We start from the raw sequence: 27314 nt of genomic DNA on the forward strand, positions 1-27314 counted from the left end.
TCTGGTTATATAATTGTGTCTCAAAAAACACAGGAAATTAAAAATGTAGCTTTACAAGGCAGATGAAAAACATGCAAATAATCACAGAATACAAGATGATAAGTTCATTGTTACACAAGGTATTTGCTGGAAAGGACAAGCAGCTGTAAATGCTACTTAGAAATACAATCACAGTTACCTGGAGGAGCAAACACTACAAAAGATTTCTTGAAGGGTGCTGTCTCTAAAGCAAAACTGGTAGCACCTAAACTTAATAGGATGGTTTCATAACAGATAATTTTTGTGTTGGTGAGCGGCTTTTCTACTATCTGAAAAACTGCTCTCCAGTCCTTTGCTTTTCTGTTTTCCCCTGCCTCGCCTGGGAGCATTTCTTATATATTACAGACAATGACTGCCTCTTGGTAACTCTATTCAAATTCCCTTGCTGAGGAAATAAGCCTTTTCTTTAAAGAGATCAATTCAATAAAGCTTATGGCTTCTGAGGGCTACAAATCCTGTTTTGCACACAGTATTTTTGGTTTACAATGCATTGCATATGCAGAGCTTATATCATGTGCATCTCAAGAAAGAATCGTCTTTCCTCTTTACTGATTATATGGAAACACAGTAGGATTTTGCTTCTCGTGTAATCTTCCCAAAAGCAGAATCACAGAATCACAGAATGTGAAGGATTGGAAGGGACCTCGAAAGATCATCTAGTCCAATCCCCCTGCCGGAGCAGGAACACCTAGGTGAGGTTACACAGGAAGGCGTCCAGGCGGGTTTTGAATGTCTCCAGAGAAGGAGAATCCACAACCCCCCTGGGCAGCCTGTTCCAGTGTTCCGTCACCCTCACTGAGAAGAAGTTTCTTCTCAAATTTAAGTGGAACCTCTTGTGTTCCAGCTTGAACCCATTACCCCTTGTCTTACTGTTGGTTGTCACCGAGAAGAGCCTGGCTCCATCCTCGTGACACCCACCCTTTATATATTTATAAACATTGATGAGGTCACCCCTCAGTCTCCTCTTCTCCAAGCTAAAGAGCCCCAGCTCCCTCAGCCTTTCCTCATAAGGGAGATGCTCCACTCCCTTCATCATCTTTGTGGCCCTGCGCTGGACTCTCTCCAGCAGTTCCCTATCCTTCTTGAACTGAGGGGCCCAGAACTGGACACAATATTCCAGATGAAAGCAAAATATGAAAATACAGCTAAATTTTAATTATTACATTGATTTAAACAAATATTTGATTTTCTATAATATTTAGACATACGTAGTTGTATAACTTGGAAAAAAGGAAAACTTCCTATGTTATTAGTTCAGTAAAGGGCTCAAATACTTGTTTAATGTGATATGTCCATATGTTTTTCTGTTGAGGTCGGTGACAAAGCAGGAAGAGGTTAAGGTGTAACGCAAAGGGCAGGGCGCCTGCTGTAAACCTCAGGAGAGCACAGCACTCCTCTGCTGTAACAAAGATTTCTTCTGTGACCCTGAGCAAAACCCTTGAATTCACAACTAACAAAGCAGGCAAATGATGCCTGGACACTGATGCGGAGTCCTCATTTTGCTTTTCAGGGACCTGAAATGCATTACTCTGTCAGATCCACAGCCCACCCTGCCCTCAGTCTGGGACAGCTGTTAATACCAGATATTTCAGAAGAAGGTATAAATTACCCTGCTTACCTGTAGCTCGGCGTAATTGATATGTTGAAGCCTCCATATCCATACAAAAAGGCAGGATGAGAACCGTCCAGTTTAATTCCTTTCTTATGAATAATAAACATGGGGATCTTAGTACCATCTTTGCTAGGGTAGAAAACCTAAGACAAGAGAAAAAGAAATCTGAAATACTGTTATTGTTCTGACTCTCCACAACTGCTGTTAACAAGAATCTGAGGCGATCACTTCCATGGTGTCCAACGGGTAAAACTTCCCGGGCAGTCTGCACGAATTGCACGGGGTCAGGCTCAGTCATGGCCATCACCCGCTTGGTTACTTATGAGTTCTGGAAAATGTATCAAAACGAGACGATACAAAGGGTATGACAATATCATTTTAATGTATCCTATTTATCAATTCTACATACAAGCGGTTTAAGGAGATGCTACAAAAACAATGCCGTTCTCTGCAAGGGAAGACTGGTGGTGTGAAAATGCAAGAACTGCAAGGTCCATCATATATGAAAGCAGCAAAGACTGACCTGGCAAGAAGAATGAACAGAACTAAATCCAGATTTCCAATCTAAAGTTATAATTTCTTAGAATTTCTCTTTTTAAAAATTCAAAATTTCAGACACTATAGAACAGTGCACAGAGAAGAAACAAACTCATGGTAGGGTGCTGACTTTGTGAGACCCCACTAAACATTCATCATTTTGGATAGCAGAGAGCTGTGTTACTACCGAATACATATGTAAAACTCTGAAGATCTGGTCTTGTACTGCTGAAATCACAGAGAATCCCTTTGTATTGGTTGATGCAGCAGTCTTTGCTTGTGAAAACATAACCACAAGCAGAAGGCCAAAGATATTTAAATAAGTCACAGTATTTTGGTTTTAGTATTAATGTATTGGCATTAATAATATTTCTCAATGGAGTGACACCACACATCAGATTCAAGCCTAAAGAGTAAAGTTTGAATGGCTGAAGACACCATTTCTTACTAAATCATGTGAAAACAGCAAAAAGCTGACTACTCAACACCTCTACATGCGGCACGGATTCACCAAAGCAAATCTCTACCCAGCAACAGCGGACTAAGCACCGGCCAGGTTGTCTCAACGATGACTTCACCTCATCAGAGTGGTAACATAAGCCCTGACAGAAACTTTCATAGCACTTGGTGCATTTTCAGGCATTACCTACCAACTGGAACCAGGAGCCCTAACGCTGCAGAACCCCCAAACCCGCCCAGCAAGACGAGGGAACCACTCGCTGGCTTTCAGGACACCGGCCCCCAAAACACCAGGTACCCACGAAACACATATGTCTTTCTATTACTGTCACAGCACTGTGTGAACTTAAAAGCTAAATTCCACACACACAAACATAGACTGCAATTGACTAACACAGTTCCCATATCTGTTGTTTTGATGCATGTATTTGCCTGCATGCTCTAATTCAGGATCCAGCGTGTCTTATTTTGCCAGTCTAGCAAAACACGTGGGTGCGAATGCAGTTTACTGCTTGTTGAAAAATTCTATTAATAGTTGACTCCTTTTCATTGCTTTGGTTTTAGCATCAGTATTTGCAGCTTCTGGTCTAATTAGAACAAAGAAGAAGTAAACGAAGAACGACATTCTCGTAACTTTGTTGCATTTTTACAACCTCTGTGCTTTTAAAGGAAATAGACCTACCATGCTTTATAAAGCACATGATCAAGAGGATCTATTTCTATAACACATGAACCCCAACTGTAATATGAACCCATGCAACACATTTATTCTGAGCATTGCCTGTAATGTGAAACATGTAAATCCACATGGCATGTTGAAAACAAAATAATCACATTTAATTTTTTTTTAATCATTGCTAAGGAAATGTGAGAAATTTCAAAAGAAACCACATCTACCTCCAAAGGCTTCATCAAAACCTGTAAACATATTCCAGATAAAATTCAGTATTTCACAGTTCCCAGCAGACAGAAAAATTCAGACCAAAACCCTGAAGGCATTTTTACACTGTTTCCAACTACTGCCACAAATGTATCCCTACTGACCAAGTGCTCACCAGAACTCATTGTAGTAGAATACAAAAGATTTTCAGTTTAAGTATTTAGCTGAACACTATAAACAAATAAAGTATCTGATGGGCAGGAGAACTGCTGAGACTGGTGATGAAGAGTTCCAAGGAGACTGCTCTCTAAAATGCCATCGGTCAACTCCAGTTGTTGCTGGCAATTCATGCGAAGCTCGGCCCTCCTGTGTGTCCAGCAACTCAGTGCTGTGGGCCAGTCCTTTCCTGACGATTACAGGATGCCACTAAATTTACTGCCTCTTTCTGAACAAGGGCCTTTTTTTTTCTTTTTTTTTTTTTTTTAAAAAAAAGAAAACTGACTTCAGTAGGACTTTCATCATCATCAGTTAAGATTAAACAACGTACCATTAAATGAAAATTCAACAAAAAAAAGAGAGATGCATGTCAAGGTGACATGTGCGATTTAAGAGTTTCCACTCCTATCTTTGCTAAAATAATGATTACTTCTCCCTCCAAGATGAACAAACAGAAGGGAGGTGGAAATCAATTCAGTCAGACACTGAGATATGAGAAGCTATTTAAGCTTCTCCAAAAAAACTATTTTCAACAACTGATTCAATCTCACCTTTAAATTAGGTGTTATCTCTGAAGCAAGTCCAATGGTTTATTCATGTAACCAATAAAGGGACGTGCCTCTATCTCAAAGATTAAGGTGAACTGGAAAGGGCAAGCCCTAAAAAGAAGAATTTCCCAAGATGGTATTTAATGCCTAATTTTAGAAGCTGTCAGCTTTTACAGGCGTAAATACTCATAAAAGGGTACAACCGTTTTCTGCTTTATCACATGTAGGAGTGATCCACTTGTACTGGTCACATTATAGTACTCATTGCTCATATATTTTCAAATAAAAACTCATGTCACTAGCACATATAAGAAAAGGCCAAATCAGCAAAGTGATTTTGCAGGGAAAAGGATGGAGAACAGTGCTTCAGACATACCATTACAAATGCTGAAACTCACCATTCAAGGAGGGACATGCTAAAAATAAATATTTTCAGCCTCTAGGAATGCACCAGTGATGCTGTGTGGTTGACAGCGCACTCCTGCCACATGCAATCCCCCACTCTATTCCAGAAGCATACGCTGGAACAGTACAGTTGCCCCAAATTCAGCTATAGCTGACTTTGGCTCACACTAATGTCCCTGTCACACAGCAGAGGGGTCTCAGTGCCAGACAGAACCACTTTCAATTCAGATGCCAGAACCTGAGGCATAAATTTATAGCCCCTATTCTTCTAATTATGACTCAGGGAAGATACAACGCTGTTCACACAACTACTCATTACTATAAAATAACTGAAGATTAAGCTGTATAAACCATACGAACAACTATCTCAGTCATTTTCTTCTAGTGCATACATATATTTTTACAGAGTGGTGTGGGGTTTTTTTGTTGTTGTTTTTGTGGTTTTTGTTTTTTTAACTTAGCACTTGAAAGCAATTTATGCTGCATTTTCACATAGTTTACTTCCAAGATAGCTTACAGGGTAAATTTTACAAGTAACTACAGTTAATAGCCGTGTGACAGGATTTGTAAATTTACTTAGTAGTTAAGTAGGATCAAAAAGGTCTGTACATTCACTCCTGGGGAAGTCTTTGTCCTCCTAATTGTTATTCGCTTTAAATGTGCAGTATTTATGTCAGGTGAATCTTCACCAAGGAGGAGGGGAACAATCAGCCAGCATTGTAGACTCAAACCTAAACGCAGAAAGACTCCAAGTTTAACCACAGTAAGTATCCTCCCCATCTCAAGTCACCAGTAGGCAAAACTAAGTATTTTAGCTTTTGAAAAGCTAAGAGGATTTGAATGAGAGAAGTTGAAGACAAAGTTTTTCTTTCATTTGTCTACAGAGGTAACATAGCCAGACATCGAGACTTACACACAGAAATAAAAATAATTTTGGCAATCATCCACTACACACTTTTGAGTAAATATGAAATCAGTATCTTTGAGTATTAAAGTGATACAATCATCACAAAAAATAAAGAAATAAAACTAATCTGCCTGAATACTCACGTTGTGCCACGTAATTAAAAATACCTAAACTACTGAAATTGAATAGAAATCTCTATTTTTAAAAATTAAAAAACTCAGCAATTCATGAGTATTCGGTTTCACATTTTTTCCCTTTTAGAAATGTTTTCTGTTTATATAATGGAGAGGCATATGGAATTACAATTGTTTGAGGAAAAAAGTGCACGCACACCTGAAATCATCTTACTTTCACAAAACCAAAAATCCTTCTAAACAAAAACCCACCCCAAACTTGTACAGATTTAAAATGAACCTTATAAAGCTAAGATTCAACACAGGTTTTGATTCAACATGGGTTTTGAAATACTGCTGCAAAACTCAGAATAAAAATAATCTTATCCAAACAGGTCTAATGCATATATTTTAAGCTGTGAACAATATCTGAATGTCTAGAAACCTTTTATAATTTTTATGACTTGTTAATTTATGGCAAAGGGAATTAAAATCCAATTAAAAAGTCATTAGTTTGGCATTTCAAAAATAATTATTTCCTGTAGATAATACATGAATTTTACATATGAAAGGCGACTTTGACTTTTGGGACTTGAAAACATGTCCTAAGTCACAGTAGGCTAATTATTCTTAGAAAGCCACTAGTGATTCTAAAAATGTCTCTCTCAACCTCTCTTTCAAGATTAGGTACTACATACCAGAGATATCAATTCTTTCCATGTCTTTCTGTGCATGATCAAAACCAGGTAAAAGTTACATTTGTCATTACATTGACATCCATTGTGCAGAATGCCAAAGAATTTTACAAAGAGCAACTAAAAAGGCACATGAATCATGCTGGAATATTCCTTATTAAAATGTGCGTTCAATAATTTAGGTTTAATAACACCAAGACAATGCCTTTAAAATGAGTTTTGTTCTAATGTCTTCTAGATTAGTTTTACTGAGATAATTCCTTTTCATTTGGAACAAATACAGGACGTAGCAGTTTTGTGAAATCCAGCAATTGTTTTCTGCTTCTAGGTAAGAGCAGCTGCCCTGACACAGCTGCTGTGATTCCACCCATGGCCACCACACAGCTCCAGGCAGCGCTGGAGAAGGACGACATTCTGCTCCATCCCAGCAGACGCAGGTAGGAGCAAAGCGGGCACGGCTGGGTTAGGCAGCCAATCAAAGGGAATAATTACTTCATTTTTTATTTCCTGGAACTGTGTTTCAAGCATCCAGTTTCATATAGAGTATTTCCTTCATTTAGTGTGACAAAGATTTTTCATCACATTTACACCAATATGTGTTTTGAGATTTGGGGGAAAAAAGCATAAGGAATTCATAGTAAATCACATAACGTCACTCATGTTTTCCCAAACATCACAAATGCTTTGTGAAAGACTCACCAGTTTAAAAATCCCGCACGACTATCTTTGAAAGGTGACTGGAAGAGTAAACTTAAGGGAGCAGCCCCTGGAGAAAGTTTTCTTGCACAGACGGTGGCTTCAGAGTGTCCAAACCTATATTTAGGTTCAGAGATAGTGCCACCTGGGGCTGAACAAAGCCATACAGCAACAACCCCCACTGACAAGTCCTAAGAGCTGCCACTCAGGGCTTCAGGAAGGCAAGTCACAAAGCCCCTGCCTTCACACCAACAAGTCTGAACACTTCAGCATTGGCTGGCAGGGAGAAATCCTCTCCGTGAGATGTCAGGGCAGAGATCTCATTGATTCAAAGAGAATCATGCGTTGCCTCGCACACCATCTCCCCATAGCCCATTCAATCCCTCATTGCCTCTGACCTTACATAAAACCTGATACTAGTCTGGGGCTAAAGATGATATCGCACATCACAAGCAAAATGCCTTATCTGTTGCAGCAGTGGCATGGACCCAAGTACAAGGCCACCAGTGGCCCCACGGACAACTCTGGCAGCCAGCCAATGGCCACCTGTAAGAGCAGCTCTTACTAACCACCAGTTTTTGTATTCCTATACACAGGGTTCGCCAGAAGTCAGAAGAAGTAATAGAGAACTACTACAAATACGTAGCAAACCCACCGAATTCCAAGGTGCCCTTTCTTCAGAGGGGAATCCTCATCAATCTTTTTTAAGCTTCTTAAATTAGCTTCAAAGCAATTTTGCATGAGTTGCAAAGCTTACTTAATACAGAAATGGAGAGGGGCCAAGGTAACTCAGGACAGTAAAAATTCACACAGGTAAAACCCAGGAAGAAGAAAACCCACTAAAGACATTTTCAGAAGCACTACCAAAATAATCAAGAAACCTCTTCAAAGAAATTGTTTTGCCACCCACCCACGGGGACGAAAAGCAGCCTCATGCTGACAGAGACAAAGTGCCAGAAGATGGTCATTTCAAAGAAATGCCTCCTTAGCAAGTTCAGCTGCCCATCTGCAAATGACTGCAGGGAGGTATCTCACAGGGTGGTGGGAGGAGGGAGGGGAAGGCAGGAGAAAAATAAAGCTGAAAGTTCTGAAATCCTGCAGGACCGGCATGGCAGAAATTGCTTTTAAATCACACTTCTCTAGATGCGTGAAAAGGCACCATTCCCCTCACATAAAGCCTTAGTAGTAAATGGGATCCACTGAGACCCCTCCATTCCCCTTTTGCAACCTGAAAGACTTATTTGTCTCTTCTCTAAATGTTTATCCTCAGCCCCTTTCAGGGTGATCTCAGAGCTTCCTGCAGCAGAATAATTAGCATCTGCCACATACAGTTAGTCCTTTTCTTTGATCAACGTGCCTTAAAGAAAACTTAGTGTACAGTGTAGAGACAGATATTGGACAGATAACATCTACTGTTTGAGTTAAATATACATTGCAGTCATATTAAACGGAAAAATGTCCCAAGGGCTTTTGTAAGTCACAGTCTCGTTCTTGAATTACCTCTGTTTTTACACGTTCAAGAAACATATTACTATGAAGTAGTATGAGATAAGCAAATGGCTGTCTCAATGGAAGTGGCACACTTATAAATAAAAATGTAAGTAACAGCTGCTGGCTAGTGCAATTTCTTTCATTAAATTAAGCTTTACTTCACTGAGAAAACTGCTCTGACAGGAGACAACTCACTAGAATAGTGTGTAGCCATTAGAAAGTAAACACCACTCATCTTCACCATGCTGGAAAACAGTACAAGTTGTAATGAGAAGTACTATAAAAATTAAAATGTAGAGGTACCTTAACATGGGGTAAGCAAGGGGGAGAACTTACTTTATGAAAACCATTCCACAATAACTATTCTTATTTAGGCTTTTATGCTGTGGTAGGTGCACAGATCTAATTTGACATGCTGAGAAAGAGCATTCACTCAAACAGTAATGGGCTAATTCAGCTTTTCTGTTTCTGACTCCGTTTTGTTCCAAACTTGCTTGGTTATCTCAACATAGCCCTGCTGTTGAGCTTTCAGGAGCTTCAAAGAGATGACACAACCCCTGCTGTTTCTTCTCCCTCAGGCAGGGGCATTGACACTGTTCAGAGTGCTCAAATTTCACCTGTAAACCAGTATCCAAAAATTCTTGCACGGAACAAATTCAATCTTGACACTGGTGATGTCAAGTGCCTGTCCTGTGTCAAAGCCCCAAGAGGACCCACATATTCCACTTCACATTGCCAAGAAACTTTATTTATAACTTTCAATAGCTAGACAATTTCAGAGCACTCTGCTCTCTCTTCCTTAGAGAATCATATAATGTTGCCTATCCAAAACCAGAGGCACTATACATCACTAAAAACCTACAAAAATTCTGCATGTGGCTAGTACGATATTGAAAAAAATGGCTGATACTCTTCATTCCCACTTTTTGGTTTGAAAAGAAACAGAGATCATCTACACTGGACAATGTATTTTTAAAAGTCAGATCACTTATCCTGTGCATATTTATTCTGAAGAACTTACTGAAATAAATAGGTCACTTGAAAGTACTGTGAAGCACTTCCATGTGCAGTTTCTCACTCAAATTATAGTTACAAATATATTAAGCTGGAATTCGTGCCTCTGCGTGATTAAAAAAACCCTGAAATTGCAGCAGCAGAAAAAAAAATCCCTTGAAAATGGTCAAGAATAAACTAAAGTCCTAGAAAATACTTGGGGTGCTTGTGCAGAAGAAAATAATTGTAAGAATCAGATGCTATTGATTCAACGGTTGTGTCTTGGTGACCACGTCTTTGCTCTGGAGACAGTACTTCAGGCTCATCTATTGTTTTCAGATTTGCAGTTCTCATTGTACAACGAAGAGAAACCACCCAGCGAGTAGCAGGAAGTAAAAGAGAACAATACTTAGGGAAAAAATTAAACCAAAATGAATGTAAAGCAACCCAGCAAAAATTTCACTTGACAGCGTAATTTCCAGGCAGATGTCATAACCAAGACTTTGAGGTACTTCATAACAGGAACACCAAGAAGTGCGCTGATGCATCCCTGTAATACCGTTGGAATAAGGAGGAGAAAAATAAACAACAAAAGAGTAATGCCTTTTTTTTTTTTTTCTTAAAGCCATAAGACTAAGGACAACTTGCAGCAATCTTTTCTCTCTTGGACAAAATGTGAACCAGACAGCAAAATTCAACAAACTTAGATCAGTCATAAGGAATTCAACTCCTACTACTAATCAACTACTAATAAATCAACAAATCACATGTCTAATGATGGCAAGCCAGCTTCAGTAAGTGCTGACAGTTAAAAAACCACCAGTAAGTAGAAGGGAAAACTCAGAGATGTTTCTAACTGTAAAAGATTCCCTGATTTTAGGCATTCTACCATTATGCTTTGAAGCTTTTCTGCATCTTGTCTATTTTTAGCCAGTAGCAGTGATCACTGTGCACTATTACTTTCAAATATAATTGACAAATCAGCTGAAAAGCAAGCAGTTCAGAGAGCTGTCAGGGAGAATTTATGTATTGATTTTTCCCTGTCTGTGAGAATAGCAAGCCAGAACAAAGGAAATAACCTATTTCTTTATATCATGCATCTACACAGTTGAAAAACTAGTTACTATGAATAATGATATTTCTAGGAGGCTTGTCCCGTAAGTTTCCTGGGAGATGTCTCAAGGACAGAGCAGAAATAATTAAACTAAGCAAAGATGATTTTCTATCAGTACCTCTGGGCAGCGTTGATAAAATCAAATCAACTGCTAAATGAAGATGCAAACTGGATTACCCTTAATAAAATGGCACACTGATGAATTTGTACTGGATCATAAGCAGGCAAAAGCCCACAGAAAAAAACTCACATAGTGACTGAACTGTTTCTAGGTAGACAGTGAACTGCTACCTTCCTTTCTTCCTTTTCCTTGGAAAAAATACTCTTTCAGAATGCTTGAAGATTTTGTAATTTTTAAATTTTTTACCACTTCTGATCTTATACTGAGGGAAGATAAGAGAGAAGTCTCCTGAATGATCCCACTCGTGTCTCACTTACACAAGTTCCCAACTGCATCTCTGTATACTTATGGAAGCACTTTGCTTTTAATTTGTCCTCTCTCTTCACCAGTGAATGACAATTTAAGAAAAAACAACCCACCAAATCTGTCTAGATAAAAAGCCATTGACTAAGAAGTGTTTTTATCTCTGCCTTACCCATTATTAGCATAATTTTTTTCTGTTTAGTATAAATGGAGACAAAGCCATTGAAAGTGTCCAGCAACACCAACATATTATTAAGAGGTGTGATTGTGCTGTAGAACACCGATAAGAGAGGTTCTCCCAAACCTCCTCATTTCTATTTAGTAAAAATTTTCTCAGTATAAACGGAACTGCTCATAACTATTATATGATCATCTTTGTTAATAAGCATCCTTTTCTAAGGTAATCACATTCACAGTGAAAGCAAGAGTCATAGCTTTAGTTTACTAGATACGCTATCTTTCGCTTCCCCTTTTTCCTTTAAATTGCAGAGTCTGCTCCAAGCAGTGGCCAAACAGCCTCATTTACTTTGCAGAGGCTCCTGGATTATGAAAGTTCAACTGAGTTACACTAAGTCTGAATCAAGTCTCTGTAACATCTCACCAACATTCAAAATTGCTGTTTTCTACTTTCAACTCTATTAATCTGTTTTCCACCATGGTGATGAATGTTAATTAACAACAACATCATCCTAATCTACCAAGCAGTTTTGGCCCTGGGTGAAGACAGCAAGTAGAATTTTACTGGGCTGCGGTGATAAATACATGTATCTATCAGAAGTTTATCTGCATTTTTCATTAGCTTTAAATATTACCAATTCTAATATTGTTTTGTCTCCTGTATGTAGTTAATGCACAGATATAACTATTAATCTTTCAAATACATTTTATTTCTCTGTCCTGCTTTCAAGCCGTGGTTGGTAAGGGCCCTGCGATGGCCTGCATTTTTGTGCTATCCAGCACACTGGTGAATGCGATCCATGACTATGACTCTCATGTGCCGTGATTACACAAGTGAATAAAGGAGTAACAATCTTCTATTTTGTTCTCTACAGGCTGTTGTACTACCTTAAACCTCCTTCTATCAGTTAGTATGCCGATCCTAATAAATGACCGCATAAACTAGTTACCAACTTGTGAGTGCCTGGAGGCCTGCAGCTCTGAAACACAAACCTCCCAGCTCTGCCAGAGCCATTTCTATTCTGGAAACACCCCAGGTTCCCCGGTAACCTACAGGGACACCACTCAGAATAAGAGATGCATCCACTGTAAAGTATTTAAATGGAATATGGGGCTGCGGGGAAGCTCAATTGCTAACAAGAAACACTGAGACACTACAGAAAAGAGGGGACAAGGGAGTGCATTTTGGAAGCAGAAACAGACAGAAGGTGAAACTACCTGAAAATGCAAAATGCAATCCAGTAATGCCAGAAATGCAACATACTATACAGGATAAGGAACAACTGACAAAAAAAACCCCAAACCAAAACAAAACAGAAAAGTATCTTTGATTTACAGTACATGCCAAACTGAACTTGAACAAACAATGAATTGTTAGCAAAAAAGCCAACTCTATATCGGGAGATATAAGCTAAAGTCTCACCCTCAAGACATATGAAATAATGCTTTCTGCTGTATTAAACTTCTGCAAAGCCTCAGCTAGAGCTCTGTGTTCACTTTAAACCATGGCACATCATATGCTGCCCCTCTAAAGAGATTCTGGGGAAAGAAAGAAGACCAAAAGGAGGCCCACAAAATACAATGTGCTAGAAAAACTGAACAGGGTGTGGGTTGGCTTTTTTTTAAGTCTAAAGAAAAAAAAATGCAGGGACACATGGTGAGTGTCTCTAAATGTGCAGAAGTTTGCTGTAACTAGAAAGAGAACTACCTGTCCTCCATGCCTGTGAAGGACAAAGCAATACATTTTAACTGCCGCAAGGGAATTTAGGTGAGACCTTGTGGCGGAAACCCTGCTCTCTGCCTTCCTGCAAAAGCCTTTTAACAGTAAATACAGTGAGACACTGGGACAGATTACCTAGGGAGACTGAAAGCTTTTAAGCACAAGGCAGACAAAACCCAGTCATGGGTGGTACCAGAACTGACCTGCCACAGAGGCCAGGACAGATCAGCATGCTCGAGCCTTTGTAGCCATGATCGCCAGCTCAAGGATGTGGGTACCTGACCACTTTGTCACAACCTCCAAACACATTTAGGCACTGCAGCTCTTCCCTTCCCCAGTTCTTATGTCCCTTTGTTATCACAGCAACTCTGCCAGAGGTTTTTCTGTTCACAACTGCAACATCCCCTGCTGGGCAGTAACAAACAGCTTGTTCCTTTCTTCTTGCAGGAAAAGTCACAATCCTGCCTCTTGGACTGCGATGCATGAGAAGATCTTTTGAGATTGTTTTTACCCATGTTTTATATGCTTTCAAGAAGAGAGGCTTCAAAAGTAGAAGTGGAGAAGACAAAGGGACTAAAAGAGGACAAGTGCCTCCCTTCTCCCTGACTTCTACCTTTCACAAAAGTATGATTGTTCAGGAGATGCGAAGGCCATCCAGAGAGTTCACATATATCAGAAAATCTACAGGAACAACTGGTGAGAATAGAGATTCATTAAAAAAATCCACCACTTTCATTGAGAATTTGTACTAGTTAAATTTCAGAAAAAGGTTTAAATTTGTAAATATTAAAAATGTAAATGTTAAAATCAAACCTCAAATCTTTTAAAAACCTGCCCATGTATATCCTGCAGATGTGTGAACACCATGAACAAAGTGCACAATATTTTATTCCCAAGCAGCATGGGCTTCGCTAACAAGTAAAAAACTATAATTACTATTGTTCTGCAAATCTGCTTGAATTTAAAACCACCCCATGTCAGACATACATATATACCCTGTTTCCCTGAAAATAAGACAGGGTCTTATATTAATTTTTGCTCCAAATCTTATTAATTTTTTACATGTATAGCTGTCTGGACACTATTTAAATTGACTTTTTAAATGAATTGTAACTAGAGCTCATTTTTGGAGTAGGGCTTATATTTCGAGCACATTCAAAAATCCTGAAAAATCATGCCATGGCTTATTTTCCGGGTAGGTCTTATTTTTGGGGAAACAGGGTTACCTGTGTATGTAACTCTACCAAATCTAAGTCCAATTCTTTGGAAACCTAATTACTACTCAACAGATTTACATGGCATTGCCAGTGCAATACTGAAAAAGAGGAGCGGAACAGTCCGGTTGTCTTGGTGGCCTGGTAAAGGAATTCAGTGCATCTCCCTGCTAGATCAATGGCTCAAACGCTGGACCACACCAGTGGTGACTGACAACTGCAATAATCTAATGATCTTCTGCCAGCTGTTTGAATAAAACCACTATTTGTGGTCCCAGAACAATCTGCCCTCAATGCGGCATTATCATCAAAATTTAATGGCCTCCTGGGTAGGCTCCATGAGGCAAAGTAATGGGTGGGCAGATGGATAGAAAAATTCCCACACTTGCAGAGGAGTGCTCTCATTCTGAACAATGCTGGCAGGCCAGAGTTTGACATTTAGCCTCAACAAAGGCACAGAGAAAAGTGGTAGCTACCACTTCTTTCCTTCAGTAGAGGACTATGCAGTCGCTAGTGTGCTGCAATTCTCGACTTTTATGAGTGCTTGGTCTGAGCAAGGACTGAGCAGACAGAGAAGCTTTGGAACAGTTTTTTTTGTGGAAGCATCCTCTGTGTTTGATCCTCTGCCACTGATGGAATTTGCTGTTCAATTTGCCTTATACAAGACACACAAACACATACTGGTGAAAAACCAGGTTTGTAAGCTATTAATACTATTAAAGATATTGGGAGAGGGGTCTTTTTATTAAATGCTGAAGTTCTATGAACTGCTACTTGTGTAAGAATTTAATAACTGGCTTGATTAAGTTTTCTGAAGACTCAATTCTGAGGATTGGCAAAAAGAGGAGTAGGAAACCACTGCCATTAGAAGAGCAAACCATCAGAACATATCCCCAGTGCAACACCTCACCAGTGTGCAACCATGGACAAATTCCCTTCTGAATGTTTCTGCTCCTGTAGAATGAAGCTAATAGTACTCACTGCCTTTGAGAAATTCAACACTGATATGCTTATACAAAAGCGAGAAGAAAAGCTGAAAGAAGATTCCCACTGCGAATCATTAAATAAAATTCTTACTTATCTTGTAAGGGAGTTAATTAAAATAGTAATGTATTCATGGTTAATTACTGGAGGTGAGATCAATAACAGGAGTGAATATAAAAGCTGAGAAAAAAGAAAAGGGAAAAAATCTTCAGTAATTTGTTCAGAAAAAGGACAATAAAAAAGCATTTTCACTCCAACAATATTCTCATTTTAAACTCCCTATATCAGCAAAGAATCTACCTACTGAGATTCCTGAAGGCTTAAACACATATGTTCATTTATGGTGGTTGAGTGAACAACATTTTAAATCTCTTTTTCTTGATTGTAAAATGTATTTAGCCACTTATAGTAAAACCCAAAACTATTTGTTATTCACAATTAACGATGCAGTCATTTAAGATACAGGAAGCAGTTAAACAATCCTTTAAGCTCTTGTTTAAAACTCTTGTGTGTAAATAGAGGTTCTCTACACCATGTTCAATGGTTCCAACTCTGTTTTAATCCATGTTGTTTCACCTTGTGTTTTAAGAAATTCTGAGAAAAAACGGAGCATGGAATGCAACTTGGGATCAAGTATGCCAATTAAGATCTCCATTCACTAGAAAAGTGGAAAACAAATCACTACAAATTCAAAAGGAAGTTCTACTAGTAAGGCATAGGAAGAATATTTCACAATGAATATTAGTTAAGCTGTTAAGCAATCAGTTTGCTTGCAGACTTAAAACAAATGAATGTTTTTATATGAGTATGAAGGTTCTACAGACTCTCCCTAACATTTTAAGAAGTTCTTCAATTCCCTAAACACTCAGCAGAAAAAGAAACAATCTAATACTAAAAGCTTGGAACTAGTGAATCACAAAGCCTATATGACAATTCAAATGAACACAGAGACCAGTATTTTCATATTTTCCCTCTACAATATGTGGTCTGGTATTGTGCTAATTCTTCCTAAGAGCAGTTCTGGACTCCTCCATCCCAAACCACATTTCCATTGTTCTGCATTCTGCTGAACAAAAGCTCCCAACATCCTAAACTGTGCAGCAACCCTCTGTGGTAAAAAGGGGATAAAACAACCCCAGACATTTAGACCTTAAAACAGATTTTGAACTGGATCGGGGAAGAAAGCAATGCAAAAATCCCATCAGTTCATCCTTTTACTTGGAATATGGAGATCTGATTCCTACTCCAGATGCTAAGGGAATATCATGGTCTGTGAGAATTACTGGTGTGAATTATTTGAAGTGCATTTGATGGAGCTGCTTAAAAATAATGGGTGTACAGCCAGCCACAACTCCTCTGCTCAGGTACAAGGATTTCAAAGTTCAAGAGCATGTAAGGTCATTATGGGAAATTCTTCACTTGATATTCTTCTAGACATAAAGTCCTATACATCGACAATTTCCCCCCTCAAAATGGAGTGTACTGTTGCTGCAAATATGTAACATATTTAACATACAATCTCTTGGCTTTCAAGAAATACATGGCCTTAAACCTAGAGGACAACATTTGCAGCTAGTGGCTCTTCACTGACCTGAAATTAGAATAGGTAATGGCAGACTGAAGTGGTGTTTTTAACAACCACGTGCCAAGGGTGTAAGATGCTAAATTCACACTGGCCGACAGCCAACACTGCCACAGTTGTCACCGTGATTTTGTTGATGTCCTCCAGACTGAGATTGTTGTCTGGGTGCCAAAACCACAGCCATTGCAAAACACTGGCAGAGATCAGAGCTGAAGGTTTCAGTTTTCTTCCTGGGAGCTCTGATGGACGCAGCTCAAAGCTCATTTCCCTCCTGCAAGAGAGCAGGTGTCTGCCACACTGTGGCAAGCACTGAAACTGGTGCGTCTGTTCACATTCACCTCCTCCCTCCAACATTTCTTGAAATTCTTCCTCACTGCAATATGGAACCACAAGGAAATAAAAGGGACAAAAAAGAAACAAAAACCAATAAGCAACTCATTTCCCCAAAGTATTCATTCTACTGTCCCATCCCAGGAGACTGAGGCAGGATTCAAACCCGCAATACTGTTAGAAGCAAGAAAGTTCAGCACCTTAAAAATCAATCTCCTTTGACGCGGAAGGGGGAAGAAAAGGATGCCAAAGCAACTTACTCGCCTGAAGAAAAGGGGAGAATTCTTTGCCTCTGCTCAGAATCAATGCAAAAAGTATATGCCTCTCTTCTCTGGTATGAGAGTGCTTTTTCTCAACAGAGATAAATTCAGAGCTACTGAATTTCTCTCCAAACTCCACTGATCTATTCATACATACTTAGATAAGGGAAAGAAACAACGGTAAGACCATCTCTATATTCACAATCAAAAGACAGCGATAATACCAGCTCCTGCATTGCTAAGCAGGTTGAGCTTACTACAGCTTCCACAGGACGCTGCTTTCTTCTGCTGTCCTGTTACTTTTTATTTTAACGAGGGAATCCAATGCTCATGGAATGACAACACTAGCAATGGCGAGATGCAGGAATAGCGTGGGCAGGTGCTGTGCACAAGTTTCTCCCACAACTCTGCCAATCAACCGCAAGCGTGACTCATCTTCTCTCAGCGTTTTATTTTTCTGAAACAGAGATTAACTGCTGTGCCAAACTGTATGGTGTAAAGTTCCACGAGGAATTAGAATGATTGTAGACAAATTTTCCCTCTCAATGACTTGTAACTTGAAATCAGTGCTGGAAAGGCTTGAAGATGAGGGTGAAAGACTGAACAATAAACTTCTCATGAAAATTACTTCACCTATAAAAATAATTTCTGCAAAAGAAAGGGGAGGAAATTTATCCCAGCCCCAAGAAAATAAATATCCTAAGACTTGTCCTTCTTTCACCTCTGCAGCAATATTAACAGTAGCCACTTTTAAATCAAACTACATTGTAAAACTAAGTTGGGTTATGAATTTCACAATTTTTCTGCAAGAGCTAATCTAAAGTGTATCTGTCAATAGCAACATCTATTTTTGGTTCATCTCAAACTATTTTAAGGACACTAGTGGAAGGTATTCAAAGAACGGCTAAAGGAGCCAAACAACATTTTTGTTGTTGCAATTTCAACACTTACAATCCTGCGTATCAGCCTAAAAGTAGGTGAATTGTGAGCCAGGCCAGAAGACTGTTTATCTATGATTAAGTGTCACTGTAGGGTATTAATATGGAGAGGTATATAAGAACTTAGTTGGCAACTTTGTAAAGATAAAATAAAGGCTTTTTATTTAAAGCAGCAGTTGAGTTATTTATGCAGTAAACAGCTTACGGCAAGTGCTGTTTGTGAGTTCCTGCAGAAGTATTTTTTTCCTCTTGTAAAATCCACCCCAGGCTATTTCCTGAAAAAGTCTGCCATTATGATGGATAGAAGCGTGCAGGGAAGCAAAGACAAATTTCAATAAGCGCTTGGCAAAGGAAAAGTTATTAATGCAACTTAATATATCATTTAACAAATGTAGTCAGGATAAATTTTTTATGTGTGGCAAGCATTTTAAACAGTCTGACTTTTTCATGAAGGTCACGCAGACTCTTTCAAGGCAAGGGCACATGCACAAGCTACTGCACAGTAAGTCAGACTATGTACTTGCAGGGTGTCACAGACAGCTCAGAACCTATGAGCATGCCCTTACCCTGGTGGAAAAGTCAGGTGCATTGAAAAGAGTTCTCCCCTCAGTGCAAGATTTGTTCTTACTTCGGGCTGCCAAAGGGTAAGAACTTAACTTCAGGTAATACAAACCAGCTGCTCTACCATAAATTTACTTGGTGTAGTAAACTTTATCACTGGTCCACACCTGCACTGCACAGCATCTATGAAGTACTTTAAAGCGTATCCAAAATAGCAAAAAACAGGTACTGTGGCATTTTCCAATTGCCATTAAGTCAGGTTGCATATACACATGACATCTTACACTTCAGTTAAAATATTCTTAACTCAGTTATGTTCAAAAACTGCTAAAGAACAACTCATTAAAGTTTCATATACGCTATGCAGACAAAGCTAGGAAGATTGCTAGTCTTAGTAGGTATTTCTTCCAGTATGTGAGAATAAAGGAAGAACCTCAGCAGGAGACCTGCCCTTCATTGAGGACATGGTCAGGACACAGCCGGCATAATTTCTCTTTACTACTTAGTAATTCTGATGGAAACTAAAATCATGAAATAAAGTCCAGAGTGTTGTTCATTCTCCTGTTATCAGCAATCTTTGCCTTTTCTCGGTATATTTCTTGCATCCTTAATTTTGAGTTTCTTTCACAAGTCCCTGCAATGTTGTTTGAGTTTTGCAATGGTTATGCAAGGTTTTCATCCAGGCTGACAGCCTAGGTGCTGTCATAAACTGCTTTGATAAGCTGTCATCTCCCTTTCACTCCTCCAAGAAGCATCATCAAGGGTCCAAGCGAGACCCCACAAATGGAAACAAGGACTGGAGCCTGGCAGAAGCGTGTAGCACCGTCAGGCTATGTTACTACAAAGGTGGCCAGGCAGTTCCAGCCCTGGCCTTGACAAATAGCCTCTTTCAGACCTCAGATGAGATTTCTCCACAGATCTGAATAATATGGAAAACCAATTGCCAGGATGTCCAAGAATCACAGAATCATTTCAGCTGGAAGAGACCCTCAGGATCATCAAGTCCAACCATAATGTAACCTAACTCTAGCACTAAACCATGTCCTTAAGAACCTCATCTAAACGCCTTTTAAATACCTCCAGGGATGGTGACTCCACCACTTCCCCAGGCAGCCTGTTCCAGTGCCTGACAACCCTTCCCGTGAAGAATTTTTTCCCAATATCCAATCTAAACCTCCCCTGGTGCAACTTGAGGCCATTTCCTCTTGTCCTATCACTTGCTACTTGGGAGAAGAGACCAACACCCTCCATGCTACAACCACACTGAGATAATTTGTTGATAAAAGGCAAAACTGGATGAGCGGTGAGACAAGAGTGCTCTTTATAAGCACTGATCCGAGTGCAACTAAACAGGTCACATTTCTCTAGAGCTGGTACTGAGCAGGAGTGAGTAAGGAGAAAAGCAGAAACACTGATGCTGCCTTCCACCTATTACAGGCCAGCAATGAAGCTCTGCCAGTGATTTACAGAGCGAAGGTTTCCAAGCGCATAGCAACAGCATGCTTCCTCCTTGTATTACTGTTCTACTTTACCTTAATTTAGTATGTAATTGATTTAAATGTAAAATCAGATTTTGTTTTTCAAGGCATTTATTTCATAAAATTTGATTTACTAGAAAAATACATTATTTCTAACTTATGGCAAGCCCTTCTAAGCCCTTTTTAATTATAGGGGTATTTGTGTCCCATTATTATCCTTCTGGATTTGATGGCAGTATTATAATCGTACCAAGTTCTTTCCTAAAAAGAACGTTGTTTTCTTCCTCTTTTTCAGCTCACTATGCCCTGAAGTCTTCTTGTGGAAATCCCTTAATGAATTTGAGTGAAGCAGTAAAAACACTTTCTATGTGAGAACATTTCCAGCAAACTGTCCTCTACAACTCTCTTTTTTCTGTTTGGAGATGCAGAGACAAACAGATGGGGCTATTTACAACCACCTCATCCACACAGACTACTGCCTTTATGCTTACAGAGAATCTGTCCTGTATATGTGCCAGAAGGAAAATTAAAAACAAGAGATTAAGAGAAATATCTAATCTCTTGTCAAAGACTCCAAGCCATGCTGTCACACTGTTGCTTAACTATATCTCCTGGGTCATTTCACTTTTCTCCAGGCTAAGCTTATTTAAGTTCTGCTTTAGACACTGGGTCTTGTTATACCACTCTTGCTCTTACTCTACAGATGCAAAACCCTATATGTAAAACAATCCACCCACCAATATTTCTTCTATAAATTGCAGGTATTAAATATACTAAGCAGCATGATATAATAACTGTTTTTCTAGACACCAAAGGGAGTTCTTGGAGACCAGCTGACACAGCCTTCCTGATTTCAGATTTTGAAGTGGGATAAATCCCTCCCTGGTCCCCAGATGTCTTACCCTCATTTGGCAATACTGAAATGCAGATTGTCGTAATGGGACCATTTAACAAGCAGTTCGCATCGTTATAAATCAGTAACCTGCTGCCCTTACTTTGTTATCTGCCAGTCTTTGTTGACTCTAAATCCTTTACCAAAGATTTTCTAGATTCCTGAGGAATTTCAGAACGGCATTGACCTTGCTAGGAAAGACTTTACTCATTTCTCTCCACATTCATGTCTCACAGAACCAGTTTGCAGATCACCCATGTCTGTAATCTTAACTCCATTTGTGCAAACTTAAATCCAGAGGCCTTTGTTTTATCAAGGCAAAAAGCCTCTTAGGAAATTTGAGCCTTTGATGGCTTTATAAACCATTCATGCAATCTTGCCCTCTCAAGAGGCAGCAGGCATATTTAACACCACCTGTTTTTCCATGAAACCATGCTACATAGGACAAATACATTTGTCTTTTAATTCTTTATTCATAGAGTTTCAATGAATCATTAGAACCTCGAGAAACAGCTAAAACAGAGTATTAATGCAGTGCTAACCTACTATTTATTAAGTACTAAAGCAACACCCCATTGACCCAGATTCTATGGTACAAAGTAGCATACAGATAGAATGGAAGGGTCTCTGTCCCAAATTGTTTAAACATCTAATATTAAAAGCTGTTAGAGCTGTACAAAAATTGCTTTATGGAGTTTTACATTAGAAATATTAATTACACATATATATGTCTTTTAAATTACTTTTATCTTTTGTTCCTTGTTCTAGTTGTTCAAGTACTGCAAGCACAGGCTCTAATCCTGCTCTTAGGAAAGTGAGTTGCTCCAAGTGTCAATGTACTGACTCATAATGAACACAATATACCCTGGCACTTCTTGGAAAGGTGGACAGAATAGGAAATTCTTAGCATGAATTAACAAGATTTTTCTGTTCACATCACTAGATATTTTCCTGCTTGCCTTCCAAATAATCGTGGTTATGACCTTTCACAGTTCTATGGCAGATTTCAAATTTGATGCCAGCTACAAAGGAATCAATGCATTTCCTTCTTTCCTCCCAATTTCTTCTTGAGGTCTTAATAGAGATTCACAGTATGAACCTGTGGCGAAAATCATCACTATTTTTATAAAAGAGTAGTGGGGACAGAAGTGTTATATCTATTGTTGTCACTTCCCATGGTGGGCCCCAGAATACTATGAAAGTGCTGGGAAGATAACTGGCTATTCCAAGTTTCCTCTATTTCTCTACTGCCTCTTAGGCCTTGCCCTATCGGACACTTGTCTACTGGAGCCATGCCAAGTTGTCCTGGTGGAAGAAATACATAAACATGGAAAAGCAGAAGCTTGATGTTAAAACAAATCTCAAAGAATGCTATAACATGGCAAAAAATTACAGAACGTATTGCCGCATAATGTAAGACAACTGAGGATTGAGTCTGCCCCATTACTGCGGAGGTATCTTCCAATCTCTCTAACAAGACTCAGTGGAATTCCTTCAGAGCACAGAGAGACCTGCAAGCCAGGACCTAATCAAAGCACTCTCACCTTTAGCCAAGTGCAATTGTGTTCAACTCCTGCATAAGTGACTACAGCAAGACAGCAGAATTGATGTTTATTACCTGAATTGTCTGGTAAACTGAAGGATCAAATCCTTTAACAGTCACCTCCCGGAAAACTCTTGGCTCCAGTTCCTCTTTGGTCAGATCACAGTGATATATAATACCTAAAACAGAGTGCGAGTTTGTCAGCTTAGTGTATGTCCATCATTAAAAGGATGCTCGTTTAGGCACTGTGATGGAATAATGAATGATAAATGTAACTCAGCAGGGTGAAAAACAGTAGCTCCAGACACGCACTTTCAGTTAATATACAATTTAACACATACGTATATGCACTTCATCTAGAAACGGTGCAAAGGCTTTCTGTACAGAAAGAATATTCTTACTGCCCATACAAAGTCAGGTATCCAAAGTGAGTTAAGCAAAATGGAAAAACTATTTGCTTTCATAAAGTTACATAGTACTTACTGAGAGTGATAATGTTCAAAGAAAGAAGTATAAAGTCAATTTTCAAACATCTCCTCCAGAGCCACCAGGCTAAGAATAAATATATCAAGAACTTCATTCAGGCCAACATTTTTCTCTTTATGATAAAATAATCTGAAATTACAATTGAAATGAACCCCCAGATAATGGAAGGAGCTGAGCATCCACTTGAAATTGTATCAGACTAGCACAGTTTACCTATGAAACTGAACAGAATTTGGTCTCAAATAATTTACTTTACATCCTGATCCTGCAGGTTTGAAGGCAACTTCACTTGCTTGAGTTGCACCTATGATTTCCAAAGGATTGTGCACATGAGAAAATGTATGTCTATAAGCAGTATAAAACTTCTAGGTTGCAGCAGAGGCAGAATCAGAGAGATTGTGGCCATCTAGACATTACACAGAAGCTGGTCTCTGTGAAACTGTAAATGTATATTAGGGAAAAGAACACTAAAAGTTAAGGCGACAAGCCCTCTACAGGGATACTCAATGTAAGAAAATTAACCAAGGTAGAAAGCACTTGATTGAAATACTGCTGTACTGTGTGTATTTTAGACACTTTCAGGAAACCAGAAGTAATTATTAGAGAGGCTATAGCTATAAAAGAATTATATTGAAACATGAAATAATGAGGAAACACATCTGATACAAGGGAATTGCCTCATTAAATCACTTTTATAGACTGTAAAAAAATCAAAGGTACAGATTGGCAAAGGAACACAGATGAAAACCAACATTGCTAATAACTGATAAAGTCGCATTCCATAACGGTGACTTAACAGGGGAATAAAAGTAAGACTACTCTAATCTGCTGGGAATATTTTTCTTCGTGTGTCATGAAGTGACTAGCAAGCCTAGTGCAGGGTGACAGGTACAAACAAGCATTAAAGCAGCATTTCCTTTAAAGATTAGGATCCAGAAAGTGATGTGAAAGCACAAAGGAAAGCACATCAGGCAGTCAGGGGCAGAGCAGTCATTTGACATCCATACAGCTGCCCAAGCTGGGTAATGTATTGGCAAACGTTACACCCAGAGCAGGCAGAATAGCTGCATATTAGGAAACCACATGATGAAGCACAAGCCCAGTCACAGACTGCATTTCAGGAGTCAATCAACCTAATATTACAGTACCATGCAATTGAACCTCTGGTACTGCATCTCCTGTTCTATTTTTAGCAGCATGGCAGTTAATATCCAAAATAATAGTAATGTTGGGGCTTGCATGCTTTTGCTAGGTGCTAAATAAATGCAAAACGCTAAAGTGCTCATCTAAGTGCCTGACTGGAGTAGAGAGCAGGAACAATCATATTTTCCAGGGAATAGCAAAAATTATATTAATGGTCTCAGCATCTATGGTTTTAGAAGTGCTTTATTCATCATTGCATATGTATGTTTACTACCGCTTTTGTTGTGGGTATTGAACACCAATATGTTAATTTGTTTCTCACTACGAAAAAAAAACCCAGTACAACTTAATGCAAGTGCAAATTATATTGATTTCTAATAGTAAAGTAGGAAGATCCAAGTTAAGCAGGGATCATCCCCATACCTTTTGTCTGGTTATTCTACTGATAGGGCGAATGGAGGTTACATGCAAATTAAAAAATATCCACATGCCTAACTAACAATTACCTCTCTGGTCTGCTTTTCTCACCCTTTCCTTATTCTCATACATTCTACCTCTGTTTCTTCCCGTCTTTCTTCTAGATTCCAGGTTGCTCTGCCCCAGCCAAAAGAGCTATGTCATGGTGAATTCCCTGTAGATGCTAAGTACACAAATGAAAAGGCAAAAAAAAAAAAATCTGCCTAAGCAACCAGCAGGCCCTGAGAGCAGTCATTGCTGGCTGGTTGGCACTCCAGGGGCTAGAACAGATTTCTGGGCTCTTCTCCACAAGTTTAGGAGCTGCAGAGACTCTACTGGCTCAGCTGAGATTAACGGAGACTGGCAACTTCTGGCCCACGAAGTGAGATGTGAGCAAGTGAACTGTTTGAACCACCAAGTTGGGACGAAGTTAGAGGTAAAAGCAAGTGTCCTCAAGCTCCTCCCCAGATGCAATGGCTGCAATGATCTGAATGTTGTTTAGAAGTTTGTTTAAAAAAGGAACTGGAAACTTAATATATCTTATTTCTGGTTATGTAAACATAACAATAGGAAATTCATCACACTTCTTATCTGCTAAACTTGAAACATAATTTTGATGATTTCACACAATCTTATCTAGCAAAACCAGCAAACCTATCAAAACTGTTATACAGCCATTTTGCAATGTGGCTGTGCTCTAAATGAAACCGGGCAAAAATATGTGTCAGATGCTGAGAGAACATTTTTGATCATCTCATGATTCCTGATTACTTACAACCCTGGAAGAAAATAAAGATTCTGAAGCCTATTCCCCCCCATTCCTCCATGTTTGAATCCTGTCCTGTATTAGCTATTGATTGTTTGGGCCACAAAGAAAGAAAAAAAAGGACAGAACAGCAGATATACTTTCTTGTCATAGACTAGCTTGACAATTGCGTAGAAACTCCCTTCCTATTCCAAATCCTGGAACAGTTATTGCTGTGCCACACAGGTATTGCATAATGCTTTGGATGGCTCTGACTTTGCAGGACTGCACAAAGAGGATGCCTACAGCAATTCAACACCACTAGGTGTTGTAAGGACAGACAGTAAGGATGCCCTAATGAGACCACAAACAAATGAATCAAAAAGCTGTCAGAGAAATAATTTTTGTGACTTTTATTAATGTTCTTCAAAAACTGTGATGTAAATTACATCAAATACATTAACAATTGTCTTCAACAGAATTTGTAAACTTATATCTTGCTGTATGAAGCAAGAGCTGTGAGAATGCTACAATTCCATCTTGAGTACAAGCCAGTCTTGAGTAATTTCTTAATGCAGGTCTCTCAGATATTAGTAGGCATATTATTTAGGCTTCATGTATCAAGGACTAGGACATTTTCAAGTGCGCAACCTGAAGTGCTTTATCTGCATCTTAGATATACCAAATAACTACTAAACAAGAGAAATTGAGAAAGATGTTGTCCCAGGAAAAGGAACAATAACTAAGGGAAAAAAACCAATCTTACCTGGAGATAAAAAGGAAGTAAACTGATAGAATATTTCACTGTCCTTCTTTTGGCCACTATATCCCACAATACTGCCGACCTCTAGGGGGAAAGTCTTGAGATGTGCACCAGTAGCTAGATCATGAAGTTGCAGGATATTCTTCACATCGTGCAGATAGCACAGAACCAGGAAGTTGGACCTCACACAAGCAACCCATTCTGCAGAGTGCGGAAAAGAACAACAAAGTCACAGAAAATACAGTAAAAAATGGTAAGAAAAAAACCAATTAGACACAATCTGATTATAAAATTCTTGAGCATACCTAAATACATGCACCAGAATTTCTGACATGCATTTAACTCTTGACTCTTTGGAAGTCACCTGCCTTCTGAAACAAAAATATGAACCTAAAAGTAAAGGCTGACATTCTCTGGAAATGTGCTAACCATGTTGCCTAAAGCTAATTTATGCAGACACAGAAATAAAGACTGTTTAACCAAGATGCTTATTCATTTGGGTTGCTTATACATCAACACTGCTCTTAAATATCACATATTTCAATGCAAAACCCAAGCAAAACATTGATCTTTGCCAGCAATACTTATGGAAATGCAAGAAAATCAAAACAATGACTATGATTTAGACTCAAGCTAAATGAATAAGTACAAAAGCACATGTGATACTGTATTGCACATTAAAGTACAGAACCTAGAGGTTACTATTCATTTTGGTTTTATTGCCTAGGTACTCAGCAGGCTATTCCCATAAGCTCTACCGGGTGCAAGAAAAGGTCTATTCTGAGGTGATATCCTCAACATGCCTTTTAAAAAAACCCCCAAATATGTTTATTCAAGAAGCTACTGTTAAACGCCATTCTTGAGACTTTCAGGTAATAGGAATAGGACAAAGCACAGGGAAATCAGTCTGGCA

General features: G+C 39.0%; 1 protein-coding gene and 1 long non-coding RNA gene across 3 annotated transcripts in view; one reads left to right on the plus strand and one right to left on the minus strand.

Moving 5' to 3' along the window:
- Positions 1-27314, minus strand: part of PREP (prolyl endopeptidase) — a 103854-nt gene that overhangs the window by 18078 nt on the left and 58462 nt on the right. Inside the window, exons 9-11 of the mRNA XM_065632606.1 lie at positions 26405-26602; positions 22884-22987; positions 1658-1794 (exon numbers count right to left, since the gene is read on the minus strand). Coding sequence (XP_065488678.1) covers positions 1658-1794; positions 22884-22987; positions 26405-26602 — 439 coding nt within the window. The remainder of the gene's footprint in view (positions 1-1657; positions 1795-22883; positions 22988-26404; positions 26603-27314) is intronic.
- Positions 2830-8961, plus strand: LOC135987546 (uncharacterized). 2 transcript variants are annotated; one of them, XR_010606021.1, is made up of 4 exons: positions 2830-2941; positions 5362-5459; positions 6740-6848; positions 7704-8961. It is a non-coding gene; the product is annotated as an uncharacterized LOC135987546 (long non-coding RNA). The 2 variants fall into 2 exon arrangements; XR_010606022.1 differs by lacking the exon at positions 5362-5459.

The sequence above is a fragment of the Caloenas nicobarica genome, chromosome 3, assembly GCF_036013445.1.
Source record: "Caloenas nicobarica isolate bCalNic1 chromosome 3, bCalNic1.hap1, whole genome shotgun sequence".
Lineage (NCBI taxonomy): Eukaryota > Metazoa > Chordata > Aves > Columbiformes > Columbidae > Caloenas > Caloenas nicobarica.